This window comes from Brassica rapa, chromosome A02 (assembly GCF_000309985.2).
Source record: "Brassica rapa cultivar Chiifu-401-42 chromosome A02, CAAS_Brap_v3.01, whole genome shotgun sequence".
NCBI classification, from domain to species: Eukaryota; Viridiplantae; Streptophyta; class Magnoliopsida; order Brassicales; family Brassicaceae; genus Brassica; species Brassica rapa.
The window spans coordinates 7,873,609-7,900,523 of record NC_024796.2 but is presented as its reverse complement, the minus strand read 5'-3'; the positions used below and the strand labels follow the sequence as shown (position 1 = coordinate 7,900,523).

The following is a 26,915-nucleotide window of genomic DNA, read 5'->3' as shown; positions in this document are numbered from 1 at the left end:
TATAATATATGGTATATGTATTTATGCATTATATATTTATATTTTTAACAACTTTTACTAAAAACATATCATATTTAGTTATGTTTATTAAATTATATCTTACATTATTATTTTTGATATAATTTTTAACTAATTATATACCTTAGTTTTAATAATAATTTTATTATTTCTAATATCAAAAATATCTGATATTATAAAATGAATGAATTATATATAACTACTTATTACTTTTAAAATTTAATCAAACCATTAAAAAGGTTAAAGGTCCGCCCATAATTATTGAAAATTAATCTTTGATTTGGACTCATGAAGGAAATTTTGAAAAGAAACCTTAGTTTCCAAGACTTAAATGAAGAACTTATGTTCTAAGTTGCTCAACAGCTCCCCTCCAAAAGATCTCTAAGGTAGGCAATTGTTTTCTAATTGTTTTTTCTTATGGTTTTTGTGATTCTACTATGGATTGCTAATGAAGATCTGCTATGGATTGCTAATGAAGTGTAGAAAGATGAATTTTAAAAACTTCAGAACATTCAGTTTCATATTTTTGAACTTCATAATTCGAAAAAATATTCCAACGAATTCTCTTTTTTGTTTTCTGGGAATTATTTTCTTGGTAAGAAGGATAATTAAACAGTAGGAAATGTGTGTCTGTGGTGTGGCTAAGAAAATAATATCTTAAAGATACAAACAAAACTTGCCACCTTATCTACATGTATTACAAGGCGAATAATAAAATGCACAAATGAATACTAAAAAGAAATAAAACATTAGAAGTAGAAGAAGAAGAAAGAAGCAAGAAGATGAGAGCTCTCTTGTGCTCACACCACTCACCACCATTATCATTTCTCCCAAGAACAATTCTCAAAAGCAAACCTCAAGATCCAAAAACCCTAATCTCTAGCAACAACAGGATCAGATATGAATCTAAGCTCCACGCTAGCCCTAAGGGGTTTCAGCCTTCTAAAAACTCTGAAAAGCCTGGTAAGTCAAAGCCCGACCCGGAAGACGACCCGCCGATACCTCAAGAAGTGTTCGAGAGGATGATGGGGAGGATCGTGGTGTCTGTGGGGACACCACTGGGATTGGGAGTGGCAGTATTGAAACTACTTGATATTTTGAAGGATAAAAACGTCTGGGACGTGCCTTTGTGGGTTCCATTTTTTACCACGCTCGTGACCTTTGGTGCGTCTGCGCTTGGGATCGCATATGGGAGCTTGTCCACAAACCTAGATCCCACCAAGACTAACTCTCTTTTCGGACTCGAAGAGGCAAAGGAGAACTGGGTAGAGATGTGGAAAGAAGATCAGTAATGTTGATGTTTTTGCCTCTTGGCACTTGTGAGTACATAAATTAATCTGTATCCGTCAGTTTTTGTTTGATATTTTTGTTCAGATTATAATCACATCTAGATTCTTAGAGTCATCCTCGATTCTGGATGTCTTATCCAAAACGATTGTGATTTAGGAGGATGGCAAATGATATTGATAATCATAATGGTCCAAACTCCAAAGTAGGAACATTTGAATCCGGATTTCAATTTTGATTGGGGTTATTCAGTTTTCAAGAATTTTGGTTACAGGTAATATGAATCGGTTATGGTATGATGTAAATCAGTTTGGATCGATTTTAATAATAATATACATATTCTTAGTAGTAAGTTTAGGTTAGTTTTCAGACTGTTTGAATATGATTTTAGTTGTTTTTTGGGTATATCAAATAATTCAGGTTGATTTGGTTCATACCGGTTTGGTTTGGTTGTTCAAATTTGGAAACTACTCTTGCTTTTTTTCTTTCTTGAAACTAAACTTATTCTCATATAATTAAATCATTTATAACCTTATTATTAAAATATAAAATCAGTAAAAAGATGCCATCTAACGTTTTTTTAAGTTTTAGACATATATTTCTGATATTAAAAACATTGTTATCCCAAAAGAATTTAAATATATCTGTATATATGGATATTCCATTGATGAAGTCACCGTGTACCAAAAGTTATAGTCTTGTGGGTTCAAACAAAGATAGAGAACAGCAAATTTCACCAATTTTTTTTTTTATCTAAAGATATATTCATTGGGAAGATCTTATTAGATACAAAGTGTTCCGCATCGAATGTTGGAAGTGATCTTTAGTAATATATAAGATAGATGGACCATTCCACTTATCACCAATTGGTTTTATGTTGGAAATTCATCTAGCTTAACATGATATCAGAGCCGGATCCACGTAGTCCAACCCGATGCACATCGATCTGGTTCAAAGTTGGCCCATCGATCCTTGCCCGAGAATTTCGAGAATGACGCTCAAAGAGCCATCATCTCAAGGGGAAGTGTCACACATCGGATGTTGGAAGAGATCTTTAGTAATATATAAGATAGATATACCACTCTACTTATCACCAATTAGTTTTAGGTTGAAAGTTCATCTAACTTAACATATCTCACCAAGATATAGTAAAAAGAAAAGTAAAAAATAAAAGAGAAAGAAGAAAAGTTTTTCAAATGAGAATTTATGAAAAGTTCCTGAAAAGTTGTTGTCACATTTGTCTTTTTAATTGGTTTAAATTTTTAGATATTATAATTTAATTATATATTATATTCTTTATAATCTCATTTAAACGATATTTTGGAATGGAGGTAAACTAATTTTTCTTCGATTTCCAGTTATAGAAGAATTAATATCTATACTATTAAAAGGGAAGGAGTCCCAAAAAATCTACTTATGAAAGGTTGTTGGACCTATTCATTAAACTTAGCTATTTTTTTGGCATCACCTTATATTTCTCTAACTATACACTAATCAATTATCTTATATTTCTCTAACTATAAAATAACCAATGCTCTTATTTAATACTCAACTTACTATAATACACCAAAGATTTATACATCAATATTATTAATTCAGAATCATTGGTATATTTCACTCCTTTTTTTTCTTGGAATAATACTTTTGTGCCACTAAACCTATTAAAAAAAACAGATTATTTTATAACTGATTTAATAATCATACAACCCATGCTCATTTTTCTTTAACAAAAGCAGTTACTATAAAAACATTTGGATTTATTGGTAATTAAAGTCTGAACAATACCATACTTTCAATTCATATTAAATGTTTTATGACCCAAACTAACATAAAAACATGATGCAAGTACGGTTAACAAAAAGTTAAAAACATGATACCATTCGACAGTCAAAACATATTAACTTCCAATTACGATTGGAGAAATACTTCACAGTACAACAACAAGCTTAATTATATTTCAAAATTATAGCTTTTTTTTTGAAAATCTTCCTAGGTTATTTTTGTGATGAAAATCGTTTACAACTGGGTTTATTAGGAGAAAGGGTTTTGTATAAATATTTTCTCAGGAAATTATAGCATTTTAGAATGTTTTTTATGTTTAAATAAAATATATTATTTATTTTTAACATTTATAGGTAACTCAACTATACTCAACTTAATAATAATTTTATTTCTAAAACTCAAAAATTTAATCTTAATATAGTCATTATAAAACCTATAAACTAGAATGTATAACATAAAAAATGTAGTTTATTCAATTTTATATCTTAGTAAAATTTATATGAAAAATTTAATCAAATTTTGAAAAATATTATCATGTTATTTTAGATTTTTACCATGTCATCTGCTATAGATTCACGAGTTAATATGGGTTTTAGATTTAAAATGATTTTAAATAATATATTTTTATTAAATTGAAACTAGATTATATATGGTGACTGCGTTTACTGGTTTGACTGTGGATACCACTTATTGGTGTTTTGGTTCCTTTTAGTGAAAAATTAGACTGAATGTTGAAGACTTATTAAGATATTTTTTTAATATTTGAAAAACATGTTTGAGTAATTTGTTTTTATTAAGTAATTCAGCTTATAAATAGTATATTTAAGATATTTGGTTATTTAGAAATTACATATAATTAATATTTGTAGGTATATAATTTATGTTTTAAAAATTCAGGTATCTATTTATCTATTTATCTTGGTTCTAGATATATATAATATGTTCGGTTATTTATAAATTTTTGTTCAAGTTTGGTTTCATTTTTTTAATTTGGTATGGGTTGATTATTCGGTTCTGAATAATATGGCCAAACTTATAAACTATCTTATATAAAAATTTATATTAAAAATTATTAAATTCAAAAAATAAATCCGCGCTTTCTAAGCGCGGATCAAAATCTAGTTTTCTATTATAAAGAAGTACAACGGTAAATTTGATGACAAAAGTATGAATCAAATCCATGCAGCTGATTTGCTTGATTGATTCTCTATTTTAGAAAAGTATGATTTCTAACGAGACAAACATTCATATATATATTAGCTACTTTAACCTCTCTCTAAACTTGCTCTCTCTTCTCTCTAAATCTCCTAAAGGCAAGCTCTGTTTTCCTAAAGACAAACTGGTCTCACCTCGTCTTCCACGAATAGTTCCAAGCGGGGAAATCTCGTGGCTCCTTTGAAGTTTTGGAGCAACATAATGAGTTGTGTTGGACTTCCTCAATAGTTTCGACTTTAAGCTCAATCAAATCATGCCCTTCCGCTTGTTTTTCATCGTTTGTCCAAGGTCTTAGTTTGTTAAATCAATTTTTTTTTTTTTTGTGTGTGTAATCTTAAGCTTTTGTTTCAAATGTTCTTTGGTATTGTGAATGTTTTGTCTCCCTTCTTTAGAAGAACTGGATTTCTTTTTTGCTAAGAATGTTAATATCATTAACTAGTAATGAAAGTGATTACAAGTGGTGAGACTTGCAATACAAAGAGCTTCAAGAAGCTAATTTGGTTGTACAAGCTGCAAAAAAAGTTAAAAAAGCTTGTAGAACTTAATAGGATTAATCTAGTGAACTAGATTAATGCTAAAATTAAAGATGTGTTACTTTGCACTAGACACTTGAAGAGAAAATGACTGAGCCCACCTTAAGCTGGAACCTGCAAAAGGAATCAATAGGCATCAAAGAAGTCTGATAATCAGAGTTCCCCTTGGGCAGGGAGGCTGCAATCGCATTAGCCGGAAGAGGTGACCAAGCTCTGCATCAGCACATACAACGCTACCAACTCCAGGACTATCAACAACAGCAAGCCTTACAAGACTCATGACCTTCACGGTGTGGAAGCAGGCGGTAGGGACAGAAACCGGCCACATACCAAGTCGGAAGGCTCGACGAGACTCAAAGAAAGCCAGCTAACATCTTTGGGCAGCCATAAACAATCAAATGATTTGAGGACAAGGAGAGGCAGAGCTCTCAAAACAGGCGAGAGCTACGACGAAGGTGAGAGACTCCAGACAGCCCAAGATCCCTTGCCGATCTGCGAAGAGGAGGAGCTCACCGGAACCAAAAGCACTAAATGCACTGCTGTGCAAAGAGACAAATCTAGCAACAGAGTAAACCTCCACGATGGCCTCTACATCGTGTACCTGCAGGAGACAGAAAAGAGGAACCCACACAAACCAGTGGATAGCAAACCAACGACAAAGGGTCTGGAGAACGGTAAGGAAGGCTCCAGGCGAGGCAGCGACGCTCTCCATTCCAGACGAACCGTACGCCCCTAGATCTGACCCAGATCTAAGAAAGGACACTTTGTTGCGAGAGATCTCCGACTGGCACCACCAATCGCTTCAGCTTGCTACACCTCGCTTCTCCTCCAGCGGCTTGACGGACGCCCGTCATTGCCGTCGCAAATCACCGGTGAACCAGAGAAACCAGAGGAGAAAAGCATGTCGGTATAGATGGAGAGGAGAAGGATGGAGGACAGAGGCAAAAGGAAGAAAGAAAAAGAAGGAGGGGTGGCGAAGAAGAACGGAACAGCAAACTTGCCGTCGATCTTCTGCACTATAACAGGATTGTGATGTTGGCGGCGCTAGGTTAAAACGATTTGGGAAGGGAGAGACTCTAGAGAGAATATTTTCTCTCTCTCTCTTGGTTTTTTGAAAAAAAACTTAGCGGCAATCAGAAGCAATCAGAAGCATCTCACTTGCTTCTTGCTGGTTATGTATTCTTCAGAAGCAATCAGAAGCATCTCACTTTGTATCCTCCCTTGTTGGTAAATAAATTCTAATGGATAAAAAAAAAAGAGTTAAACATTCACTCTCCACTACTTGCAAGGTAAGACAAACATGAGTAGTTCAAGTTGAGAGTGTCGTGGTTATTAATAAAAATGCCACCGAAATTATAAGATGGTAACATGTTTCTCCAAGAGTTTACACCACAAGTTACGCAGGACTCATCATTTCAAGAGTTGATCTTTATCACAAAGTTGTGCTTAGTTTGAGATTTATAGAGAGCACAAATTGAATGACAAAGCGTGAGGAGAATTATCAGCCCGAGATGTTAGAAGGTGCAAAATCAATAGGTGCCTGAGCTGCTACAGATCAAGTGCATTCATATATTTTAATGTGTTATACAAATAGTTATGAAAAGGAATTTCATATAGTTTTATACGTTGAAAAGTTTTTTTTTCTGAAAAGTTAATATACGTGTGTTTAAAGTTATTATTAATCATTAATAAAGATAGCCGGTCATGAGAGCTTTTTTAACAAGTTTAAATGGTGTAATTTTCAGAAAAGGGGAAATTGTTTTTTAGGGTAATTTTACAAATTTTCTTAAGACTAATATTCATCATCTCTGAGTCAAGATACGAAATATCATCGTAAGCCTTACTCGACATGTGGGAGCCCCCAGTCAATGTAGACTTTTGCATTTTCTTTTAGTAATTTTTTTTTAGTTGTGAAAGAAGACTTTCGACCTTGACTCTTTCTCGATTTCTTCATTGCTAAATTATCTCATTCGCATAGTTCACACATGTTTACGTTTCCTCTACAATCGAATAGACTACGTAAAACCCAACATGGCCTAATGATAATGTAAAATGTTTGATTCTTTTGTATCCCAAACTCAAACCTCTTTTGATACATTTTTTTGTTGAGAAGAACCTCTAGCTTTTGATACATAATGCATTTCTAAATCATACTTTTTTGAAGATTAAATATTATTGGCTTAAGACCTACAATTTGGTTATTATAAAAAACAATTTGAAAACCAACATAATGTATTTTTTGGGGTCAAATGTATATATATATATATATATATATATACATTACATGGAATTTGCATAATCCAAATATGAACGGATTCAACCAAATTCTCGCAACATATTGATTTAGTAATATATAGTACTTTTGTGATGAAGAAGATTAAAAGTAAAGATTATTTAGCATTAGAGAAAAGTCTACGTGAATGAAACTTCGCGAAACATGATCACTTGATTTTTTTTTCGGATATTCTATTATTCGTACTTGAGATAGTTTGGAAAATTAACCAAAATAGAACAACCAACATAATTTTTATAGAACGATCAAAAAGGTAGCTCTAGTTAGAAACTCAGAAATTGTAGATGATTAAAAGTATAAAGTTAACAAAGCATATACAGCATAAATCTTACCATCCACCAATTGTGTTTTTCTCTTCAAAATAAACTCATACGAGAAATGTATATTACATTAACTCCAAAAAATTACCATACAAAATTGTGTTTTTCTCTTCAAAATAAACTGATACGAGAAATGTATATTACATTAACTCAAAAAATATGATTTCATCAAAAAGTTGTTACATTGCTAATATATATGATGTTATCTGAAAGAAATCTAGGAAAATTACATAACTGCACGTATTATTTGGTTCCTCCACCACAATTACAATAACAGTATGGTTGATGGTACGAATGGTATGGGTACGGGTAGTTAATCGAAAATGGATAGGCAACAAAATCTTCCGATTTCTTCGGTTCAGGCTTTTTCTCAGGCGGTTTAACAACTTCAACTGTAACAAGCTCTGCAGTACATATCTTCCTTAGCTTCTTCACGATTCTCGGTACATCAACTTCACCAACTACCGTCATTCTCCCGGTTTTGTCATCCATTTCTATCGAAGTAACCCCTAAAAATGTAACAAATTATGAAAATGTTAATTTTTCCACCTTATTAAAATTCGTGATCATATTGTATATTTTGAAATCTATAAAATACCTGAAAACCTAGAAACGGCCACCCACGCTTTCTTCCTAATTCTTTCTTCATGAACACTCAATTGTAACACAGATTTCTGTCATTTAAAAACATAAATATGACTGATTAGTTTCTATATATATAACGTTTAATGAACCATCTGTTTATTATATATAATCATTTCAAGAGCGATTGTGTATATATAAATATATGAAAGAAGGGGTGTACCTGCGCGGTCATGGCTCAAGAAAAATATAGAGAAGCTTTAGAAATTTCTGATATAACTTTTGAAGAGAGAATAAATGAGAAGAGATGATATCTGACTATTGTAAGTCCTACAAGATACATATATATACAAAAATTTCATAGGAATTTACGAGGAACTTAATATATGTGTCCCCCGAAAATTTTATCTAGTTTTAAATAGCAAAACCATAGCGAACGGCCCCAAAAAGAGAAAATGAGTCAATATCTATTAAAATTTCAGGAACTGTTTGAAAATTAAAATCAATGATTCAAGATAACGACGAAATCAAAGGAAATAAGCGACGAAGTGTCACTACTCATAACGTAGCGTGTACGACCGGTAAAACGTTAGTTTCTGACCTTCTTGACACTTCGGTCACGGTAAGAACTTCTCAAGCAAGTTCTCTAGATTCTCTTCTTGGAAATGTTGTATAGATATCACTTCAAAACCAAAACTGAAATTAAATTCACAACGGTTCTCTCTTATAATTTACAATTTATAATAAGTTTTACTGCTGTTGGATGCATGTTTGTCCTTAGTTCGCTTTTTAATCATAAGAAAATACAACTCAACTAATTCTGTTAAAAAAAAACTCAACCAATTCAATTTCTGTTTTGTGTTACTAGAACAGTCTGTTATTTTTCAAGTGATTAAAAAACTAATTTTTTTTAAAGCGTAATAATTTATGAATTCCCTTTTGGGAATTTTTTTCAAAAGATCCTAAAATATTTTGTTTAATAAGAAAACACATAGAAAATGACAAAAAGAAGTTTCATTAAAAAAGGTAAAAGATCCTTCTACTCTAACTTTAGATTTATAAATATAAATAAATAATAAATAATTTGAAAATATTATTTTTTGAAAAAAAACATTTTCAAACCGAAGTTTCTGATTTTTTTTCAACTTGAAATTTTATTCTGAAATCCAATTTTTTTATACTTTTAAATTTAAAATATTAATTTTCTTTTAAAACTATAAATTCCACCCATCTCTCAAATTTAAATTCTAAGTCTAGATTAGTTAAACTTATGGATATAAATATATTTACCTTTTTAATGAAATTTATTTTGACATGTGTGTTATATTTATGATAAAAATTATTTTAGTAATATTTTAGGAAATTTCTCTTTTCTTTGGTGAATAAAATGTTTGTTGGAGACCCTATGTAAGGACCCCAAATTGGAATATATTGGGTATAATCATAGATAGGATTTATTTTCGTTTAATAATATGTTAGCCTATTCATCTATTATTTGATTTATGAGAAATTTACATCTAGAGACACATTATCACTTTACAATTATATCTAGAGACACATCTTGCTTTTGACACACTTTCTTCATGTGATTTGTCTCTTCTACCCTTTGTTTAACCAAACAATAAGTTTAACTTTTATTCCAAGTAAAGAGAAAAAATCAATTATGGAATCTCACATCGACGCAGCTGTAGCCAACCCTTCTTCTCCGACTAGAACCGCCGGATCCTCTTCACTGCTGCGATCTTCCTCTTCTACAACACAAACTCGCATCGGTTCTTATTGACAAGATCTGGAGCCGTTGTCTCTCTAATTCAATCTATCACGAGCTTCTTCCCTTGGTAACATCTCTCCTCCGCCGTTTGTCTCCACCCTGAAATCTCACATCAATGTCGTCGTTCTCCGTTTAAAATCAATTGTGCCCATTACAAAGTCACAAACTTCACTGTCCGAAATCAATTGTCACTAATGAAAGATAAAGTTCTTGGTTTTAACGAGATAGCTTTATCTGAATTGTAAAGTTTTTGGATTGATTGAATTAAATCCACATAAATCCTCAAATACGAAGACTATTGATGCTGAATTGCTAATTAGTGTTTTTTTTTCTTGTTGTTGATGTAATCCTACGCTGATCTATTAAATTGAACTTTTTTATCAGCAAGATTAAGGTCAGAAACCCGTCCACAATTTGTATATCCACAATTCATTGGTTCAAACGATATTATTCATTCTATATAATCAATATCAACCCGTCCACAATCTGTATATCCACAATTCATTGGTTCAAACCATATCATTCATTCAACATAATTAATATCAACCCATCCACAATTTGTATATCCACAATTTATTGGTTCAAACGATATCATCGTTCTATATAATTAATATCATTTATACAAGATATTGATGTGTATAAGAGATATGTACGTTAAAATTATTCGTTCACAATTTGTTTTGTCCACAAACTTTAATGTACCTATGTCCACAAATTTTCATGTATCCATGTCCACAAACATTTTTTTCCTTCTCATTAAGGGTAGATTTGTCAAAAAAATGCATAGGTCCCACCAAAAAGTGTGTCAAATGTGGAAAGTGTATCTAGGTGTAAAAGAAAGACAAAAAGTGTCTTTTGATGTAATCAACTCAAAGTAAAGAGCAAAGAGCGTTATAAATACTAATCAAAGGCTAAGACGACACAGTGTGTTTACTTATAACCTTCAAACGGCAGGTAGTGTTTCTTCCAATGAAACATTTTAACTGATATTTGGATATGACGACGACGACTTCCGCTTACGTTTCACCCCGCCGTTCGATTCGAAAATTTACGCTTAAAGCGGCTCTCTCTTTTTTGCTCTTGTGAATTTGTGAGAGAAGAGACGAAAAGGGTAGAGGAATGGCGAAGAAACTAAGCGGGAAGACGACCATGGATGACGTAGATCGATTGTTTCAGTGTTTCAAGTGTGGAATCTCTCCTCCTGGTCAGCCTTTCCTTCTTTCCCTCTCTCTCTCTCTCACTCTGTTACCAATCTCATCTCCTGTCTTCACTTTCAGCCTCTGCTATGAGAGAAAAGAAACGGAGCAAAAAGATGTCGAATCCCGATAACAACACTCCTCCTGGGACCCGCAAGAGCTTGCAGACAACTTCTTTGTCTGGAAAAAGAAACCAGATTGATGCAAGTCCCAGTCTTGACTCCCTTGTATGTTATCATCAACCCAACTTGTTGTCTTTATTTCATTGGGTTATTATTATGATTGTCTTTTTATATCATATCCCCAGTCTGGTTCCAGTAATGTACAGAAGACTATTGGGAGACAGTTCTCACCAGTTGTATTCTACGGCTCTCCCAATGGCGTTCCTCCCAAAAGGCCCTTGAGTTTGTTAAGGCTGTTGCGCGAGATACGTATTGATCTCACTGAAGAAAGGAAAGCAATCTCCAGGTGAATAAGCTCTTTATATTTATCTCTAGAAGGTGAGGTGTATCATTTGATTTGTTTTAGGAAACAAGTTTGGGCTACGTTCCCTCGGCAAGATGAAGCGGTTAAGTTTGTAAAGAGGCATGAGAGCGCGCGGGTTTTTAGTTATCAAGATCATTTCAGTGGCCAGAGAAGGTTTCTTGTTTCAACTTATGAAGAATTCTGGAACAGGTTCCCTTTTTTGCTTACCTCTTTTAACATTCGTATAGTGTTGTAGTGCCTAACTTGTTTTTGTTCTTCTGCTACCTTAGATACAAATCTATGGATCCAAGGCGTCGGCACCATTATGAAGTGATTCAAGAGGTGTCTATAACTCATTCTAGTACTATTATGCATGTATGTCTGGCTTTGGTTCACTGCATTTGATTGGTTACCTTACTAGGGACTGCCATGCCATATGTACTTTGATTTGGAGTTCAGTCAGAAAGAAAACGAAGGAAAAGATGTGGATGAAATGGTAGATATATTGATATCAGTCATTCTAGAAGCATTGCATGAGAAATATGCTATTGAAGGACAAGAGGAGTGGATAGTAGAGCTTGATTCCTCTACTAAAGGTATAGTTGCTGTCCCTACTGCTAGTTGATTATGAGTTGAGTTGTGTTCTGTTTGCTTCAGTTTTATTCTCTGAAAAAAAAAATGCTAGTTATTGTCAACTGTCCTTCATTAGATATTTCACTATTAGAAGGTTGATTGGTTGGTTCTCATTGCAGATAAGTTCTCTCGGCATTTAATTGTCATCATTCCAAAGGTTGCTTTCAAGGACAACTTACACGTTGGTGCTTTTGTAGGAGAGGTATGCTTCAAACATTAGTTTCATTTTTATTGCCTGAAACGATGGTTTCCTAAGTTGCAAGTTTGGAGGTTATGTTGGGCATGGCTCATTTTCATCTTGATGTTTCTTCTTCAGCTATGCTCACGGATAGTAAGCACAAAGGAAAAAGATGAGAGGTTACGCAAGTTGTTTGTTCACAAAGAGGCTAATGATTCGGCATCCCTACTTTTTGTGGATACTGCTGTTTACTCGAGAAACCGTTGCTTCCGTCTTGCATTATCATCCAAAGCTGGAAAGACGTCGGTACTTTTACCTACAGGACGCTTCAAATGTAAGGATATGGTAAGTCCACCTTCCCTCTCATTTTCCATGTTGATGTTTCAGCTCTGACTTGTTGTATTACTTAAGAACAGTTCATAATAATTACAATATCTAACAAAACCATTGGTAAACAAACAGACCGAACAAGATGTATTCATGTCATCCTTAATCTGCAACGTGACATCAGATTGTGAGAAGCTTCTGGTTTGCAAAATGGAGTCAGACTGTATGAAGACACTTTGCTTTGACACTGAGGTAATTTCCATCAATTTTGCTTCGTACAATCACAGACGTGTGCCTTTTGGCTTCCTGTTGAATCTTCCTTCTAACTTGAGGGAGGATTCCACAAATGTGCCTTTGACCTGAACTCTTTGGAGATGGCAGGTGAACAATAACAGTATTGTAAGAGACCAGAGAGCTCATAAATTCCAAGTGGATGCTTGCACAAGTGACATGTCAACATCGTACTTCGGGGGCAAGTCCCCGTTCCCGCTCGTAGACCAATTCGTAGAATCCACTGCTTCCACCGGGGATGTCTCAGGTTTCAATTTATCTTTGTGCAACGTCTTTGTTCTGGAGAGATTGTAATGCTTATATTCTAAAGAGTTATTCTGTGATATTTAGGTAAGATAAGGTGCTGGTACTGGTTTTCAGAAGATAGCCTGATTGTGTACAGCATGTTGAGAAATAGATACTGCGAACGCATTGGCAGGGAACATAAAAGCAATCATGGTACCATCTGCATTTCATCCATTTCTGCTCTGGGTTTCATTCGTTTTCTGCTATTCTCAGCTAACAAACGTTGTTATTGTAGTGATGTACATTGTTGACATCAGAAGGGGGATCTATTATCAGAAGTGCTATGATCCAGATTGTCGAGGTGTGTACTATTCTCAGAAGATTTTCTTCAAAAAAAACATTCTGAAAGCAGAATCTTGTCCAATACCACTTGCCTTTTGTATTTTTCTCTTGCAGATTATAGATCTCCTATACGTCCAGTTCCAGATAGTTGTTTACCTGAAGATATAGTTTACGACCAAGGGGAGGCACAAAATGTATCTAATAATCTTTACCTAGAAGGAGAAAGTTACATTGATGACGAACGCGAACCAGATAGTGCTTCCAGCAGAGACTCATGGTGGCTTGAAGCAGCTAAAATTGCAGATGATCTTGAAAGCAAACCCAAGACACTGGAACCACACACCTTGGTTAGTTTACTAAACCATTTTTACTACAAGGAACAACAAAGTGTCATGTTCTTGACTTGACTCCAGATGCCGTCTAGTTTCTCGCGTTTAATAAAAGAATAAGCTTTTGTGTTGTGTTGGCACACAGGAAAGTTTCGAGGAAGATGATGACTGGTGGATAGCTGTAGAAGAGTCCCTACAAGGAATCTCATCTCTACGTAATTCCCCAAAATGCCCTTTGATTTAGACAAAAGTCAAGAATAATCTGGGTTCTGTCTTCTTTTCTTTTCTCTCCTTAAAACAACCATCGTTTCGTCCACACCTAACCTCAACAGATCTCTCCAATGGCTTCACTCCCAGTTTTCATTCCGGCCAAGTTGTTTCCTTCGATCCTCTCACATGAAACCTTGATCAATCACTTTCAGACCAATCTTCCCAGACATTCCTCAGCAATAACAAGCCCTGTCCGCCAAAACCACATCGTTTCGCCACCTTCTTCTCTCCTACTCATGCCTTCTTGGTCATCTTCTCCTTCTCTCCCTTACATGGGCGTCAAGCTCGTCACATATTTCCCTCATAACTCCTCTCAGAACTTACCAGGCATCCATGGATCCTACACACTCTTCAGCTCCACCACAGGACAAACCTTAGCTTCAATGGACGGTACCGTTTTAACCCTTTACCGCACTTCCTCTGTTTCAGGCCTAGGCTCCAAAATCCTAGCTAGAGACGATAGTCAGGTGCTGATCATGGTTGGTTCCGGTGCTCTGGCGCCACATCTGATCAAATCTCACCTTGCTGCGAAACCAAGTTTGAGAAGAGTGATCATATGGAACAGAACCCCTCAAAAGGCTCAGGATTTAGCTGAAACTCTCTCTAAGGACTCTCAGCACAGCGAGATCTCATTCGAGAGCCACCATTCGTTAGATGAGCTCATTCCTCTTGGAGATATCATAAGCTGTGCAACAAACTCAACAGTTCCATTGGTCAAAGGTGAGTTGTTGAAACCCGGAACACATCTTGACCTTGTTGGATCTTTTAGCCATGAGATGAAGGAATGTGATGATGACGCGATCAAGAGAGGGAGAGTGTTCGTGGATAACGACACTGCGTTGGTAGAGGCGGGAGAGCTGGTGGGAGCGTTTGAGAGAGGAGTGATTACGAGAGAAGAGATTTGTGGGAACTTGGTTGAGTTGATAAAGGGAGAGAAAGAAGGGAGAAAGAGTGCAAGTGAAATAAATGTGTTCAAGTCTGTTGGTTCGGGAACTGTAGATCTCTTAGCTGCACAACTTGTTTATGAGACGTATCTCAGTAGTTCTTAAGGAATATGTCTTGTAAACGAAATAAGGTATTGAGATGGGGTGTGTGACGTGTCAATAATGCATTTGGTGTTAGCCATTTATTTATTAAATAAAAATGCAGTTTTGTTGTGGAACTTTGGATCTGTTGAATTCTGGTTGCTGTAGATGAAGGAAGAGGACTTGCTGCTAAATGAGCTCAGCTCAAGTCTTGTCCACTGCAATTACACAGATTTATAGGCCGGTTTAAGAGGAGTTGGTTTGGTTTGAAATGTTGATATTCTAAGAGATAGAATGTGTTTGTTATATATATATATACAACAAAAACTGAACAGATATGACACTTAATCGCACAATGTTATGCGATATATTCTTATTAAAATAAATAATCATGATCTTGAAAATGATCAATAAAAAAAATTGTTTTTTTTATTGTGATGAGATTACAGTAGCTGCTGAACCAGAGTTTAATCAAAGTAAGCTGAAGATAACATATAACTTATGTTATGGAGTATGTTGGTACAATATATGTTGGGAATTGTTATTTATCTCTTATGACACATCAAAGTTTAGTTTTAAGGCTCTTGCATTTGCATGAGGTAAGTATGGATCTCATGTACATATGCATAAGCTGGTGCTGGCTTTTAATTCTTAATGCCTCTTTACAAATTACAACATTGTAATATCATCATGGCATAATCTTGGACAGCACTACAACATAATCGCATTACTGACTAAATAGCTATCTTCCTTTGGTGTACACATGAATGTGGCAATGGGATCAAAAAACTTGGATGCGAACGAATATATTAAGTATTAACAAATAACAAGGATGCCGTCTTAGCTCAGTGGTAGAGCGCGTGACTTTTAATCCCGTGGCCGTGGGTTCGATCACCACAGACGGCGATAAGTTTTTGTCTTTCGCAAAATATTATTATCTTTTATTTTATTTTTTGTGGTTTTTGGCTAAAACCCTAAAAGCCTCGGGTCGATTTAAAGCTAAAACAAACCTAATTGCAGTTCCTCTTCTCTCAAAACGGCCAACACGAAGTTGGAGTTTTGTAGCTAAACTCCATCCTCGTCGCGATGAACATGGAGACGAGCCAAGCAGGGATGGGGAACAACACGGTGATGTGTCTGTTAACAGACCCAGAAGGAACGAACTTAGGTTCCGCCATGTATATTCCTCAGACCGCTGGTCCTTTGCAGCTTACTCAGCTCGTCAACAGGTTCCTCAACAACGTAACCAACACTTTCCCCCACCTAATTTCGTTTAAAGAAATGATTTTTCAGAAACTTTGTTAATTACCCAACATTAATTATGTATAAAGTTTTGAACTTTTTGAGTATTGGTTTGCAGGAGGAGATGTTGCCTTACAGTTTCTATGTATCAGACGAAGAGCTTCTTGTTCCTGTTGGAACTTACTTGGAGAATAACAACGGTAACCATTCAATTAAGCTTCGGTTCTTATGTGTTCTTACAAACTTGTGTTTTTTTAACAGTGTCTGTGGAGACGGTGTTGACCATAGTTTATCAACAACAAGCTGTGTTTCGAATTCGTCCAGTTAACCGCTGCTCACAAACTATTGCTGGTATGTCATATCATTGTTCTAGTACTATGTTTCAGTTGCTTACTTGTGGTTTTTGTTTTAAATCTTAGGTCATGCGGAAGCTGTTCTTTGTGTTTCGTTTAGTCCTGACGGTAAGCAGCTAGCAAGTGGCTCAGGTGATACAACTGTCCGGCTTTGGGATCTCTACACTGAGACTCCATTGTTTACTTGCAAAGGTTCGACATTTTCCCTCACCAGATGTGTAATAATAGTTCATCCTTATGATATAGCATAAAATCATTTTTCAGGACACAGGAACTGGGTACTCTCAATTGCTTGGTCTCCAGATGGCAAGCATCTTGTGAGTGGGAGTAAATCAGGTGAAATCTGCTGTTGGAATCCAAAGAAGGGAGAGCTAGACGGCAATCCACTTACAGTAAGTCTACTTGATATTGTTTTAACTTGTGGAATGTTTACATGTATGATCACTGATTACCTTTGATGTTTACATTGTTACCTTAGGGTCACAAGAAATGGATTACTGGTATCTCGTGGGAGCCAGTCCACCTTAGTTCACCATGCCGTCGGTTTGTAACTTCTAGCAAAGATGGGGATGCAAGGATTTGGGATGTTACACTGAAGAAAACTTTGATTTGTCTCAGTGGACACACACTTGCTGTGACTTGTGTCAAATGGGGCGGAGACGGGATTATCTATACAGGGTATGTTTCTTATCCACTTTCATAGGTCTGTTGTCAGATATTTCAATGTATTTTAAAGCTTAGTCGATTTAAGTGTTGATGTTGGGTGGATCTCTAGTCTAATAATCATATATTGAGAAAGAAACTTAACTTGCAGTGTATTTATCTAGTTAATGACTTGGTACTTGCCCCCATGATCACTTTTGTTACATGATTTTGTGTTTTTTTTTTCTTGTCAGTTCCCAAGATTGTACGATAAAGATGTGGGAGACTACTCAGGGGAAGCTCATTCGTGAGTTGAAGGTAAACTTTTAGCTACATTTGGACTTTCTTATGATCATTGTTCTTCTTCTGCCTACTATCTCTAAACATGTTTTGTGATTTGTAGCTCGTTCAGATTCACTTTTTGACCACTTCAATTTTACTCTGCTTCTTCTGATTACTTTAGGGTCATGGACATTGGGTTAACTCCCTTGCATTGAGCACAGAATACGTTCTTCGAACAGGAGCTTTTGACCACACTGGAAGACAGTATCCTCCAAATGAAGAAATGAAAAAGGTAAACTTCTCACCCCACTCCACACTTAGAGACCAGTTTCTCCCTTTTCACCATGACTCTGATCTCTCTCTCTTTGGATAATTTGATATAGGCGCTAGAAAGATACAACCAAGCAAAAGGGGATTCCCCAGAAAGATTAGTCTCAGGTTCTGATGATTTCACTATGTTCCTTTGGGAACCATCTGTTAGCAAACAACCTAAAAAGCGCTTGACCGGTCATCAACAGGTAAAACATTACTTTACAGTTTCACTCTTTTCACCTAAGCCTTTTAGTTACTTCTGGTTCTAATTATGTACCTTTGATTATTTGATCAAAAATCATCAACAGCTTGTAAATCATGTGTATTTCTCACCTGATGGGAAATGGATTGCAAGTGCTTCATTCGATAGATCAGTTAGGTTATGGAACGGTGTCACAGGACAATTCGTTACAGCTTTCCGTGGCCATGTTGGGCCTGTTTATCAAGTCAGTTGGTCTGCAGACAGTAGATTGCTCTTGAGTGGCAGTAAAGACTCTACTCTCAAGGTAATAGCTTGCTTTTATATTGATAAAAATCCATTCATATTCATTACCAGAGATGTTATTCAGTTTCTAATTTAATTTTTTTTGTTACTTCCACACAGATTTGGGAAATTAGGACGAGAACGTTAAAACAAGATCTTCCTGGTCATGCAGATGAGGTACTAACCAACACCTTCAAAAGCTTAACTTGTTGCCTCAGTTTCAATCTCTTTCCTCTCTTAATTTTGCGACCCTTTTGTTTAATTATTGGGGATAGGTTTTTGCTGTGGATTGGAGTCCAGATGGTGAGAAAGTAGTCTCTGGTGGTAAAGATAAAGTTTTGAAGCTATGGAAGGGTTAAAAGGAAAGTGCATTATGGAGCTTATGTTATTTGAATTAATCATATATTTATTATCTAGATATTTAAGTTCTTCAACTTGTTTGGTTTCTGTACTGAAAGATCAGCTTTGCATCTCCATACTTATTATTGGCTATTTTGATATAATGTTTAATAAAAAAAGCAGTTTTTCTCACTTGTTGCTGTGAAAGTAAGCATGGAAAATGTTTTACATTAAGGTAAATACATGAAATTGTTTATGCACATTGAGGTGGTTTGTTAAAGTCACGATAATGTAGGTTTGGACCTTGACACCTTGTTGGTCCATCTCAACATCCTGATCTTAAACGTGCACTTGAATCAGGGAAAATCAGTGACTAAGAGAGAGATGTTATAGTTTTAAATGAACCGCTATAGAGTTTAAATTCCGATGTTGTAGAGAAGGCGGCGGCTCATGTTCCTTCTCTGATGCACCCAAAAATAGGGTGACAGTGAAAGGAAAGATTGATGTTGAAGAACATATGCCTCTCCTCACTAAGAAGCTCAAATGAATGTTGAACTTCTTTTTTTTTTGAACATCGTTGAACTTCTTGCACCGGCCAAAAAAATGAAGCCTCCAAACTGAAAATTAAATAAATACAAATAGATAAAAGAGTTCACCTGAAAATAAAAGAATAATCAAATTTAATATTTTAAAAGATTGTTGCGTAGTGCTGAAAAACTGTATTACTAACTAATGGAAACAAATTTAACACGGTGCAAAGAAAACTATTTGCTACACGTCAATTATAAGTTATTTACTAGATTTTGATCCGCGTTTTCAAAGCGCGGGTTTTTTTCTTTTTTTTTCAGTTGACAAATATTTAGTAAATGTAATATTTTCATATATTTGTGTTTTATTTTATAAAAGATTTACACTTTTTATCTTTATTTATCGTATTTCATTTTAAATGACTATTTATGTTTAAAAAATTAAACTTTATTTCTTTAATGAATTAAGTTTGTATAACTCTCATAAATTAATTTTATTATGTGGTTAATATTTTAATAAAAAAATTATATACTTTTAATAAAGATTTATACTTTTCAATGAAAAATTTAATATTTTTATGAATGCTTAAATTATATTAAGAAAAGAAAAAAACAATAATTAAGAATAGTTGAAAAACATTATTTGAACTTGGACTCAATTGCCCTAAGAAAAAAAGTGAGAATTGGATCTGATTTTTTAATCGGCCCAAATGGCCCAAGAGAGATCTGATGTGGGCTGGATCCAAAAAAAATAACCCAATATAGATGTGTTATTAATATTACTTGATTGTCTTTAATGAAACATGCAATGTTAGTAAAGAAAATGGTAAGCTAAGGTAAAAAGCACAATAGGATCCTCCTTAATAGTATAGACTAGATTTTGACCCGCGCTTTCAAAGCGCGGGTTTATTTTTATTTTTTTTTTCAATTGACAAATATTTAGTAAATGTCACATTTTCATATATTTGTGTTTTATTTTATAAAAGACTTAAAAACTTTATCTTTATTTATCGTATTTCATTTTAAATGACTATTTATGTTAAAAAAATTAAACTTTATTTTTTAATGAATTAAGTTGGTATAACTCTGATAAATTAATTTTATTATGGGGTTAATATTTTAATTAAAAAATTATATACTTTTAGTAAAGATTTATACTTTTCAATAAAAATATTCAATTATTTTTATGAATGCTTAAATTATATTAAGAAAAGAAAAAAATTATAATTAAGAATAGTTGAAAAAAAATTATTTGAACTTGGACTCAATGGCCCAAAGGAAAAAAAAAAGTGAGAATTGAATCTGATTTTTTAATAGGCCCAAATGGCCCAAGAGAGATTTGATTTGGGCTGGATCCAAAAATAATGACCCAATATAGATTTGTTATTAATATTACTTAATTGCCCTTAATGAAACATGCAATGTTAGTGAATGAAACATGCCTCTAAGGTAATTATGACAATAGGATCCTGCTTTAATAGTACAGATTATAAATATGGTATAGAAGCGTCTGAGATTAGTGTAGGCACATGTAAATAATCCGTTATCGAATTGTCTAAATCGTTATTTTATAATTTGTAGTAGGTTGATGATACGAATAAACAAAAAAGAATCTGATATTATATTTGTTCGAATCAAATTTACCAGTTGTAAATAATAAAAAGGGTTTTGAATATATAGATGACATAATCTTAGCACGCAAAAAGAAAAAGTTACTTGAGGCTGATCTACCATAGTTGTCGCTTGCCAAACCCATAAGAAACAAAATGCGTAGAGGGGCCAAGGTTTAAGAAACGATCTTTGGCTCATCCTCCTTTGAAACCAACCAAACCCACAAAAACTAAAACATGGTCACGAAATATTTTACACAAACACCAAGTGATAATGACAATCGCATCATTTTGTTCTTATCTCTCTCTCTGTCTCTAATGGCCCCTCTTTGTAAGGACCAAAAGCTTTGGTCGATTCTTTCTATCATCCATCACCTCTACCGAAAGGAGAAAGAGATATCAACAAATTCTTCTTATAGAGACAACCAAATTGATTCATAGAATGAGTTTTGAATGGGATCATCACCATAACACTTTCTTTGGCTTGTTTTTTTTTCCTTTTAGACGTAGACCAAACTATTAAAAACGAAACCCTCTTTTTCAAAGATAAGTGAAAGACACTAGAACCATTAACTTAACATCTCTCTCATCTCATTCCCTTTAGATGTCTTTTCTTCAAGAAAAAAAAGAAAGATGAAACATCAAATATGAATAAAACATTATAGTGGGCGTGGTACAGAAATCATAAGATTAATCTTTATATATATCCTTTAGTTACGTCTTATCATATGATCGTATAACCTCATTGCAAAATTAAAGCCACATATTTTTTCATGTCTCCAACGTTACGTCCTGTTTCTTTTTTCTTTCTTTCTAAGTTCTAACTTCTAGCCATTTTCCTGAAACAAACCAACACTTTGTCTTTCCACATATGGTCTTACAATACAGTTTATTAAAATAAATTTTTGTTGGAAGATATTGAACTTTAAAAGTTATTTTTTTATACAGTATATATATGTGGATACTGTTTTAGATGATACAATGCTATTAGAAATAGAATTACTGTATATTATATTGCTAATAATTCCAGCTCAGAAAGATAGTTACTTGTGGACATGGTATCTCTAGATTATTTCATAGCATGTAAAACACAACATCAAGAATCAAACCCCTCACTGGTCACTCCGCAATTCAAATTGTTTGGGACGTAACACTTAAATAAAAGAAAAAGGAAACTCATTAGTCAAAACTTACTTCACTGTTCTTCTTTTTTTTACTTTGTGAAAAGAAGAATTAGAGGAGTGAAAAATGTGTAACTTTGCGAGTAAATATAGTGTGATGTTCGGGTGTGATTCCTTGTTTTCTTTCTAGAAGCATATATTCCTTTTTTTTTTATCAACGTATTCCTTTTTTCTATCTCGTCTTATTTCCTGGAAAAGGGAAGGTTTATACATGCAATGAAGCCATATTCTTTTTGGTGGTAATCATATATGAGAACCCTTTTGTGCTCGTAAAGGGTTATATTCTCGATAGTTTGTTGCAAAATGAATAACAAATGGAATATTATTGGTACTATACCTTCTTTTTATTTTATAAAGTGGCATCCTTCAATACTGTCCAAAGAATTTTTTTTGCTTCGGACCCCTTGATGGGAAAAGACCTATTGTGCGTGTGTGAATTCTTTGTGATTTTTTTTCCTTCGTAAGCTTAATTTTTTTTCTTTATTCCCATTAAACTTTTCAATTTGAACGATATATAAACCCATTTCGCTCTTTTAAATTTTGAATATGCAAAAAAGAAAACTTACTTTTGAATTTTTGACTTATCTTTTTAGTTGCAAAAAAATTGTAGCAAATTGTTGTCATTAATTAGTAGTAAACAGAATATGTAATGTTCTGTAGTAGTAGTAGTAATTATTATTAGTGTATCAGTGAACGTTATGATTGTAGTGGGAACTAATGCAGTCATGTCTGGTAATAAGAGTGATGCCTTTTTGCTTCAACGTTTTATGTAGGAGGGTTGGATTGGATATCTTTTCTGCAATTTGTTGTCCACCTTCCACTCTTTTGATGTGCGACTATATTTTAACCCTATAGAATTGATCACATGATATACGTTAGGCGCACGTGCTCCTGAATCATAAACACTATTGACCTATGATTTATTTTATTTCCATTTAGAAAATATAATTTGTTTCTTATTATAATACTTCAATCGGTGAAAGTTTAGGTAAAATGAAATGCTATCTTGATATGGATAAAGTTTACTCCTCAAAGTCAATGTAGTACAAGAGGTGTCAATCTAAATCATAAACGATTTTAATCATTATGCAAGGCATTAATCGTAATTTAAGTGCAATCAAGTGATTCAATAAAGTAACCAAGTAACAAGTTTAAACTCAATGATTCAATTTCAAGTAACAAAGAATCTAAGCAAGTTATAAATCAAGGAATTAATACGAACCAATGGGCAAGGGCATTGAGTTAAGATGATCAAAATCCAACCTAGAGTGCTCATACAATCAATCATGTATAATAAGTCTAGACTCAAACAGATAGATTAATCCATTTCCGTGACAATAATGTCTATACTAATAAAGTATTGAACATCAAGTTTCATTGGTTTAATACAAGCAAGCATGCATGATTAACGAATCTATTAGCTTCCTAAGTTTTGCTAATATCAATCTCCATTGGTCAAACAAGCAAACAGAATATTAAGATGGTTCAAATATTTCATCAAACACATTTCAGACATGAATTCCGTTGGATTTAGATTTAGGGAGATCAACCTTAATCTAGCATGAAGATCACAAGATATGCATAGAATAAGAAGGATATAACAGTACTACACACTCTAGATAATCACTCAATCATCCTAATCTACCAAGTCTAGTGACTCAAAATGTATCTACTCACTAATCATTATGAGAAACGCAAAACACAAGTAAAATTTAAGATTAATCATAGTAGATAGTAAGATAAACTCAATAAACACAAGTTTCAAAGATCAAAATAGATTAAAGACGATAAAATTGAGTCTTTCACCAAATATGTAAGTGTTTAGAAAAAAAAACAGAAACTAGGTTTTTGGCTTCTAAAAGTAAATATAACTCTACTAAAAACAAGTTGGGTCAACCCAAAAAAAATTAGGCCAACCTGAAATAAATTAGAAAAATGTGCGGTTTTTCGCTCGTAGCGACCACACAAAGACGCTATGGGTGGCTCCTACTTCCTATGAAGTCGTTACGCCCTAACCGCTATATACTTAGTGTGGAAATTCCTCTGCACCTTATTCTTCACTCTTTTGTTCCAAAATGCCTAAATCACCTTCATATTCACCAAGAAGTATCTCCAACACCTGGTAAAGACAAATACAAATTTTATGAACCTAAATGAACTTTAAATGCACCTAAATAATCAAAATGAGAGTCAAAATAAAATACAAAACAAAGAAAAATCAAGAGACATCATATCTTCAACGAATATATTATCCAAATTTCAAGCTATAATTTTTGTTAAAGCAAAAAATTTAGGGTGATTTGGTTCACCTACTTAATGTGGAAGTAGGTTTTCATATTTTAAACAATTTAGAATCAGAGCAAATTGGATCCATTAACGCAATTTTGCCAAAAAAATATCAGTTAGATTGGATCAGTCAATTAAATTTGCTCATTAAAATAAATGATACTAATCGTTAAAATTTGAAAATTTTGTAAGAATACCTTATACAATTTACATTTCAATTCAACAGATTATGGTCATGTCTAATAATAATATATCTACATGAAATGTCTTCCTGTTTAGCCAAAAAATCGTCTTCTAGTAAGAATTAGTTGATCAATAATGAGTGAGGAATTCTAACTTCACTTCAAATTTGATCACACTTTTCAAACACCTTTAAATGAAAACTATTTCCATAAAATCTTAAATTTATTAAGAAATAAAATAAAATTAACCCTCCTCAGTCATTTATAATTCTTTAAAAAATATTTAAGAAGTTTATAAACTTAAACCCATCCCCCGAAGAACCTTACCAGGGATTGACATCTCCTGAATCCTCTTAAAAGAGAGGGGTACGTGGACACAGGTGGTGTGTGGCTGTCGTCAGCTCGTGCCGTAAAGTGTTGGGTTAAGTCCCACAACGAGCACAACCCTCATGTTTGGCTGCCAACATTGAGTTTAACTCTAAACAATAATCACTAAACCCTAATCTTAAATGTTATGGTATTTTTGATTGAGTGTATTTTGAAAGTATTTTTGAAAATAGTATCTAACTTAGAGTGTTTCAAGAAATTTCTCAATGATATATTTATTTGTGTGGTTTATTCAATTTAGGATTCAATTTGAGGTAAGATATTTCGCTAGCACGTCATTTAAAAAATTAGTTTTTAGTTCATCTAAAAAACACATTTTCGTTAATATATTCAATTTAGGGACTGACTTGTGTAACTGCAGCGGTTGCGGGTGCGGTTGTGGGCGTTTTCGGATGCGGTTGGTTTCGGTTTTAAGCGTTATCAAGAGATTTGTACACTGGTACTATGGTTAGAACTTGGTGCACCGGATACTTATGACTAGTTAACTACCAAATGCATCAATGGTTAAATAGTTAAATAAAAAATTAACAATATTTATATTTTATATTAATATAAAAATATTAAAAATCTTATTATTATAATTAATTTAAATTTTAAATTTATAAATAATATTATTAATTTTTAAAAAATATAGATTTTTTTAAATTATAATATAAATTTAAATAGGACAATTTTCTCAAATAGCTGTTTTTAAGTTTTTCTCACAAAATAGCTCTCAAGAAAGAAAATGACCAAAATAGCCCCTTTTTATTTTGAAAATTTTAATTTTAATTTTTAATTTTTTAAAATTTGAAACTCTATCCCCAAAACCTCACCCCTTAATTCTAAACCCTAAGTCTAGATTAGTTAACCCCAAGATAAAATTCATTTTTACCCTTTAATAAAATTTATTTTGGTCATTTTCTTCATTGAAGGTTATTTTTGTGATAAAAACTTAAAAAGAGCTATCCTAAGGAATTTCTCATTAAAATAGTATATATATATAGTCTTTCTATTATATCAATTAAAAATTTTATTGAATACTTTTTTATGTTTATATTTTTTCAAAAAAAATTACCTTCCCGCAACTGCCAGTAACCGCAAACGATAGCTGAAACTAGTTTTTGAATTTAAGAAGTTTAGAGTGACTTAAAACGATTTAGAATGTTTTATGTGATTGTTAGAAAATGTCAACAACTACTACCAACCTCAAAAGCTATATTTTCGGGTGGTACCGGGAAGCTAGTCATGTCCTTAATCTATACGACTGATTTAAAACAGGTTATAATAGTATACTACGCATTAATATTTTTTTAGCTTAAAACCAATTTATAATTGTAGGTATTTGAATATCAAAACTATTATTTGAAACTGATGATTATGTTTTGTTCGTGTATTCATGGAGGATAAAAGAGGAAATGAGAAGGGATTTAAGCAAACAGAACTTATTTACGTTTTTGTTTTGTTTTTGTTTTGGTAGAATTAATCAACATGTAAATAATAATCCATCTAAAAAATATCATAACTTCACCTACTTTCACATAAAACTAAAAGATAAAATTGTACTAGTGACTGGGAATCTATTGGAGAGGATTAGTTCAGCTACGTGTCTATGGTTGGAAGTAAAAAAACAAATTAGATTCAACGATAATTGGGAAGCATTGTAAAATTGCGAAAGCAAGAGAGTTTATGACCAACAAGAGTGAGAAAGGACTTGATGATCCAAATATAGCCGCTGACTTTCTAAAAGAAGTCAGACGAACTTAAATTGTTCCCCATTCACATGACCAGCACATGTATCAACTGTCAATGGCACTGGATTAGAAGTGGGTGAGCATGTAACGTACGGTGGTCCTGCTTTCCCATAAATAAATGATTAAACGGAGATTTGAAGCTAAATCCGCATGGTTTAACCAATTATGTGTGTTGTGAAAGTATACAATGTAGGAATAGACTTAGAACTGTTGGTATAAAAGTTGTTGGAATATAATCTGAAGTTCGTTTTAGCTAAAGATTAATTCTCTTAT

The 26,915-nt window shown here is 33.5% G+C and overlaps 5 protein-coding genes and 1 non-coding gene across 6 annotated transcripts; 5 read left to right on the top strand and 1 right to left on the bottom strand.

The window, feature by feature from the left end:
• The first annotated feature begins 706 nt into the window (after positions 1-706).
• Positions 707-1,511, top strand: LOC103852079 (uncharacterized protein PAM68-like). Its single transcript, XM_009128970.3, has one exon. It carries the CDS (start codon positions 801-803, stop codon positions 1,308-1,310), a length of 510 nt encoding a protein of 169 aa, XP_009127218.1. The 5' UTR covers positions 707-800; the 3' UTR covers positions 1,311-1,511.
• Positions 1,512-4,708: 3,197 nt separating this feature from the next.
• Positions 4,709-9,837, bottom strand: LOC103852078 (heavy metal-associated isoprenylated plant protein 13). Its single transcript, XM_009128969.3, has 3 exons — positions 8,254-9,837; positions 8,047-8,122; positions 4,709-7,957 (listed from the first exon to the last, which is right to left on the bottom strand). The coding sequence occupies exons 1-3, from the start codon at positions 8,263-8,265 to the stop codon at positions 7,692-7,694; spliced, it is 354 nt and encodes a 117-aa protein (XP_009127217.1). The 5' UTR covers positions 8,266-9,837; the 3' UTR covers positions 4,709-7,691.
• Positions 9,838-10,774: 937 nt separating this feature from the next.
• LOC103852076 (DNA-directed primase/polymerase protein) lies at positions 10,775-14,174 on the top strand. Its single transcript, XM_009128967.3, has 14 exons — positions 10,775-11,005; positions 11,079-11,224; positions 11,305-11,465; positions 11,526-11,672; positions 11,753-11,804; positions 11,884-12,058; positions 12,215-12,297; positions 12,412-12,618; positions 12,736-12,852; positions 12,982-13,138; positions 13,222-13,329; positions 13,412-13,477; positions 13,573-13,805; positions 13,933-14,174. The coding sequence occupies exons 1-14, from the start codon at positions 10,921-10,923 to the stop codon at positions 14,029-14,031; spliced, it is 1,836 nt and encodes a 611-aa protein (XP_009127215.1). The 5' UTR covers positions 10,775-10,920; the 3' UTR covers positions 14,032-14,174.
• On the top strand, positions 14,075-15,220 carry LOC103852077 (protein SAR DEFICIENT 4). Its single transcript, XM_009128968.3, has one exon. It carries the CDS (start codon positions 14,129-14,131, stop codon positions 15,104-15,106), a length of 978 nt encoding a protein of 325 aa, XP_009127216.1. The 5' UTR covers positions 14,075-14,128; the 3' UTR covers positions 15,107-15,220.
• A 696-nt stretch (positions 15,221-15,916) lies between these two features.
• Positions 15,917-15,988, top strand: TRNAK-UUU. Its single transcript has one exon. It is a non-coding gene; the product is annotated as a tRNA-Lys (tRNA).
• Positions 15,989-16,064: 76 nt separating this feature from the next.
• LOC103852075 (notchless protein homolog) lies at positions 16,065-18,928 on the top strand. Its single transcript, XM_009128966.2, has 12 exons — positions 16,065-16,324; positions 16,443-16,524; positions 16,586-16,675; positions 16,744-16,869; positions 16,942-17,069; positions 17,156-17,355; positions 17,574-17,637; positions 17,783-17,893; positions 17,985-18,119; positions 18,222-18,419; positions 18,518-18,574; positions 18,673-18,928. The coding sequence occupies exons 1-12, from the start codon at positions 16,169-16,171 to the stop codon at positions 18,754-18,756; spliced, it is 1,431 nt and encodes a 476-aa protein (XP_009127214.1). The 5' UTR covers positions 16,065-16,168; the 3' UTR covers positions 18,757-18,928.
• The last annotated feature ends 7,987 nt before the right edge of the window (positions 18,929-26,915 follow it).

What these genes read in the sequence shown, in the direction of transcription:
- LOC103852075 (XM_009128966.2), top strand. Translation starts at nt 16,169, where the DNA reads ATGAACATGGAGACGAGCCAAGCAGGGATGGGGAACAACACGGTGATG. An exon ending in TTACTTGGAGAATAACAACG is followed by an intron (nt 16,525 to 16,585) that starts GTAACCATTCAA and finishes TTTTTTTAACAG; the next exon opens with TGTCTGTGGAGACGGTGTTG. An exon ending in GCTTGACCGGTCATCAACAG is followed by an intron (nt 18,120 to 18,221) that starts GTAAAACATTAC and finishes AATCATCAACAG; the next exon opens with CTTGTAAATCATGTGTATTT.
- LOC103852077 (XM_009128968.3), top strand. Translation starts at nt 14,129, where the DNA reads ATGGCTTCACTCCCAGTTTTCATTCCGGCCAAGTTGTTTCCTTCGATC.
- LOC103852078 (XM_009128969.3), bottom strand. An exon ending in GGCCGTTTCTAGGTTTTCAG is followed by an intron (nt 7,958 to 8,046) that starts GTATTTTATAGA and finishes TTACATTTTTAG; the next exon opens with GGGTTACTTCGATAGAAATG.
- LOC103852079 (XM_009128970.3), top strand. Translation starts at nt 801, where the DNA reads ATGAGAGCTCTCTTGTGCTCACACCACTCACCACCATTATCATTTCTC.
- LOC103852076 (XM_009128967.3), top strand. Translation starts at nt 10,921, where the DNA reads ATGGCGAAGAAACTAAGCGGGAAGACGACCATGGATGACGTAGATCGA. An exon ending in GTCCCAGTCTTGACTCCCTT is followed by an intron (nt 11,225 to 11,304) that starts GTATGTTATCAT and finishes TCATATCCCCAG; the next exon opens with TCTGGTTCCAGTAATGTACA. An exon ending in TTGGTGCTTTTGTAGGAGAG is followed by an intron (nt 12,298 to 12,411) that starts GTATGCTTCAAA and finishes TTTCTTCTTCAG; the next exon opens with CTATGCTCACGGATAGTAAG.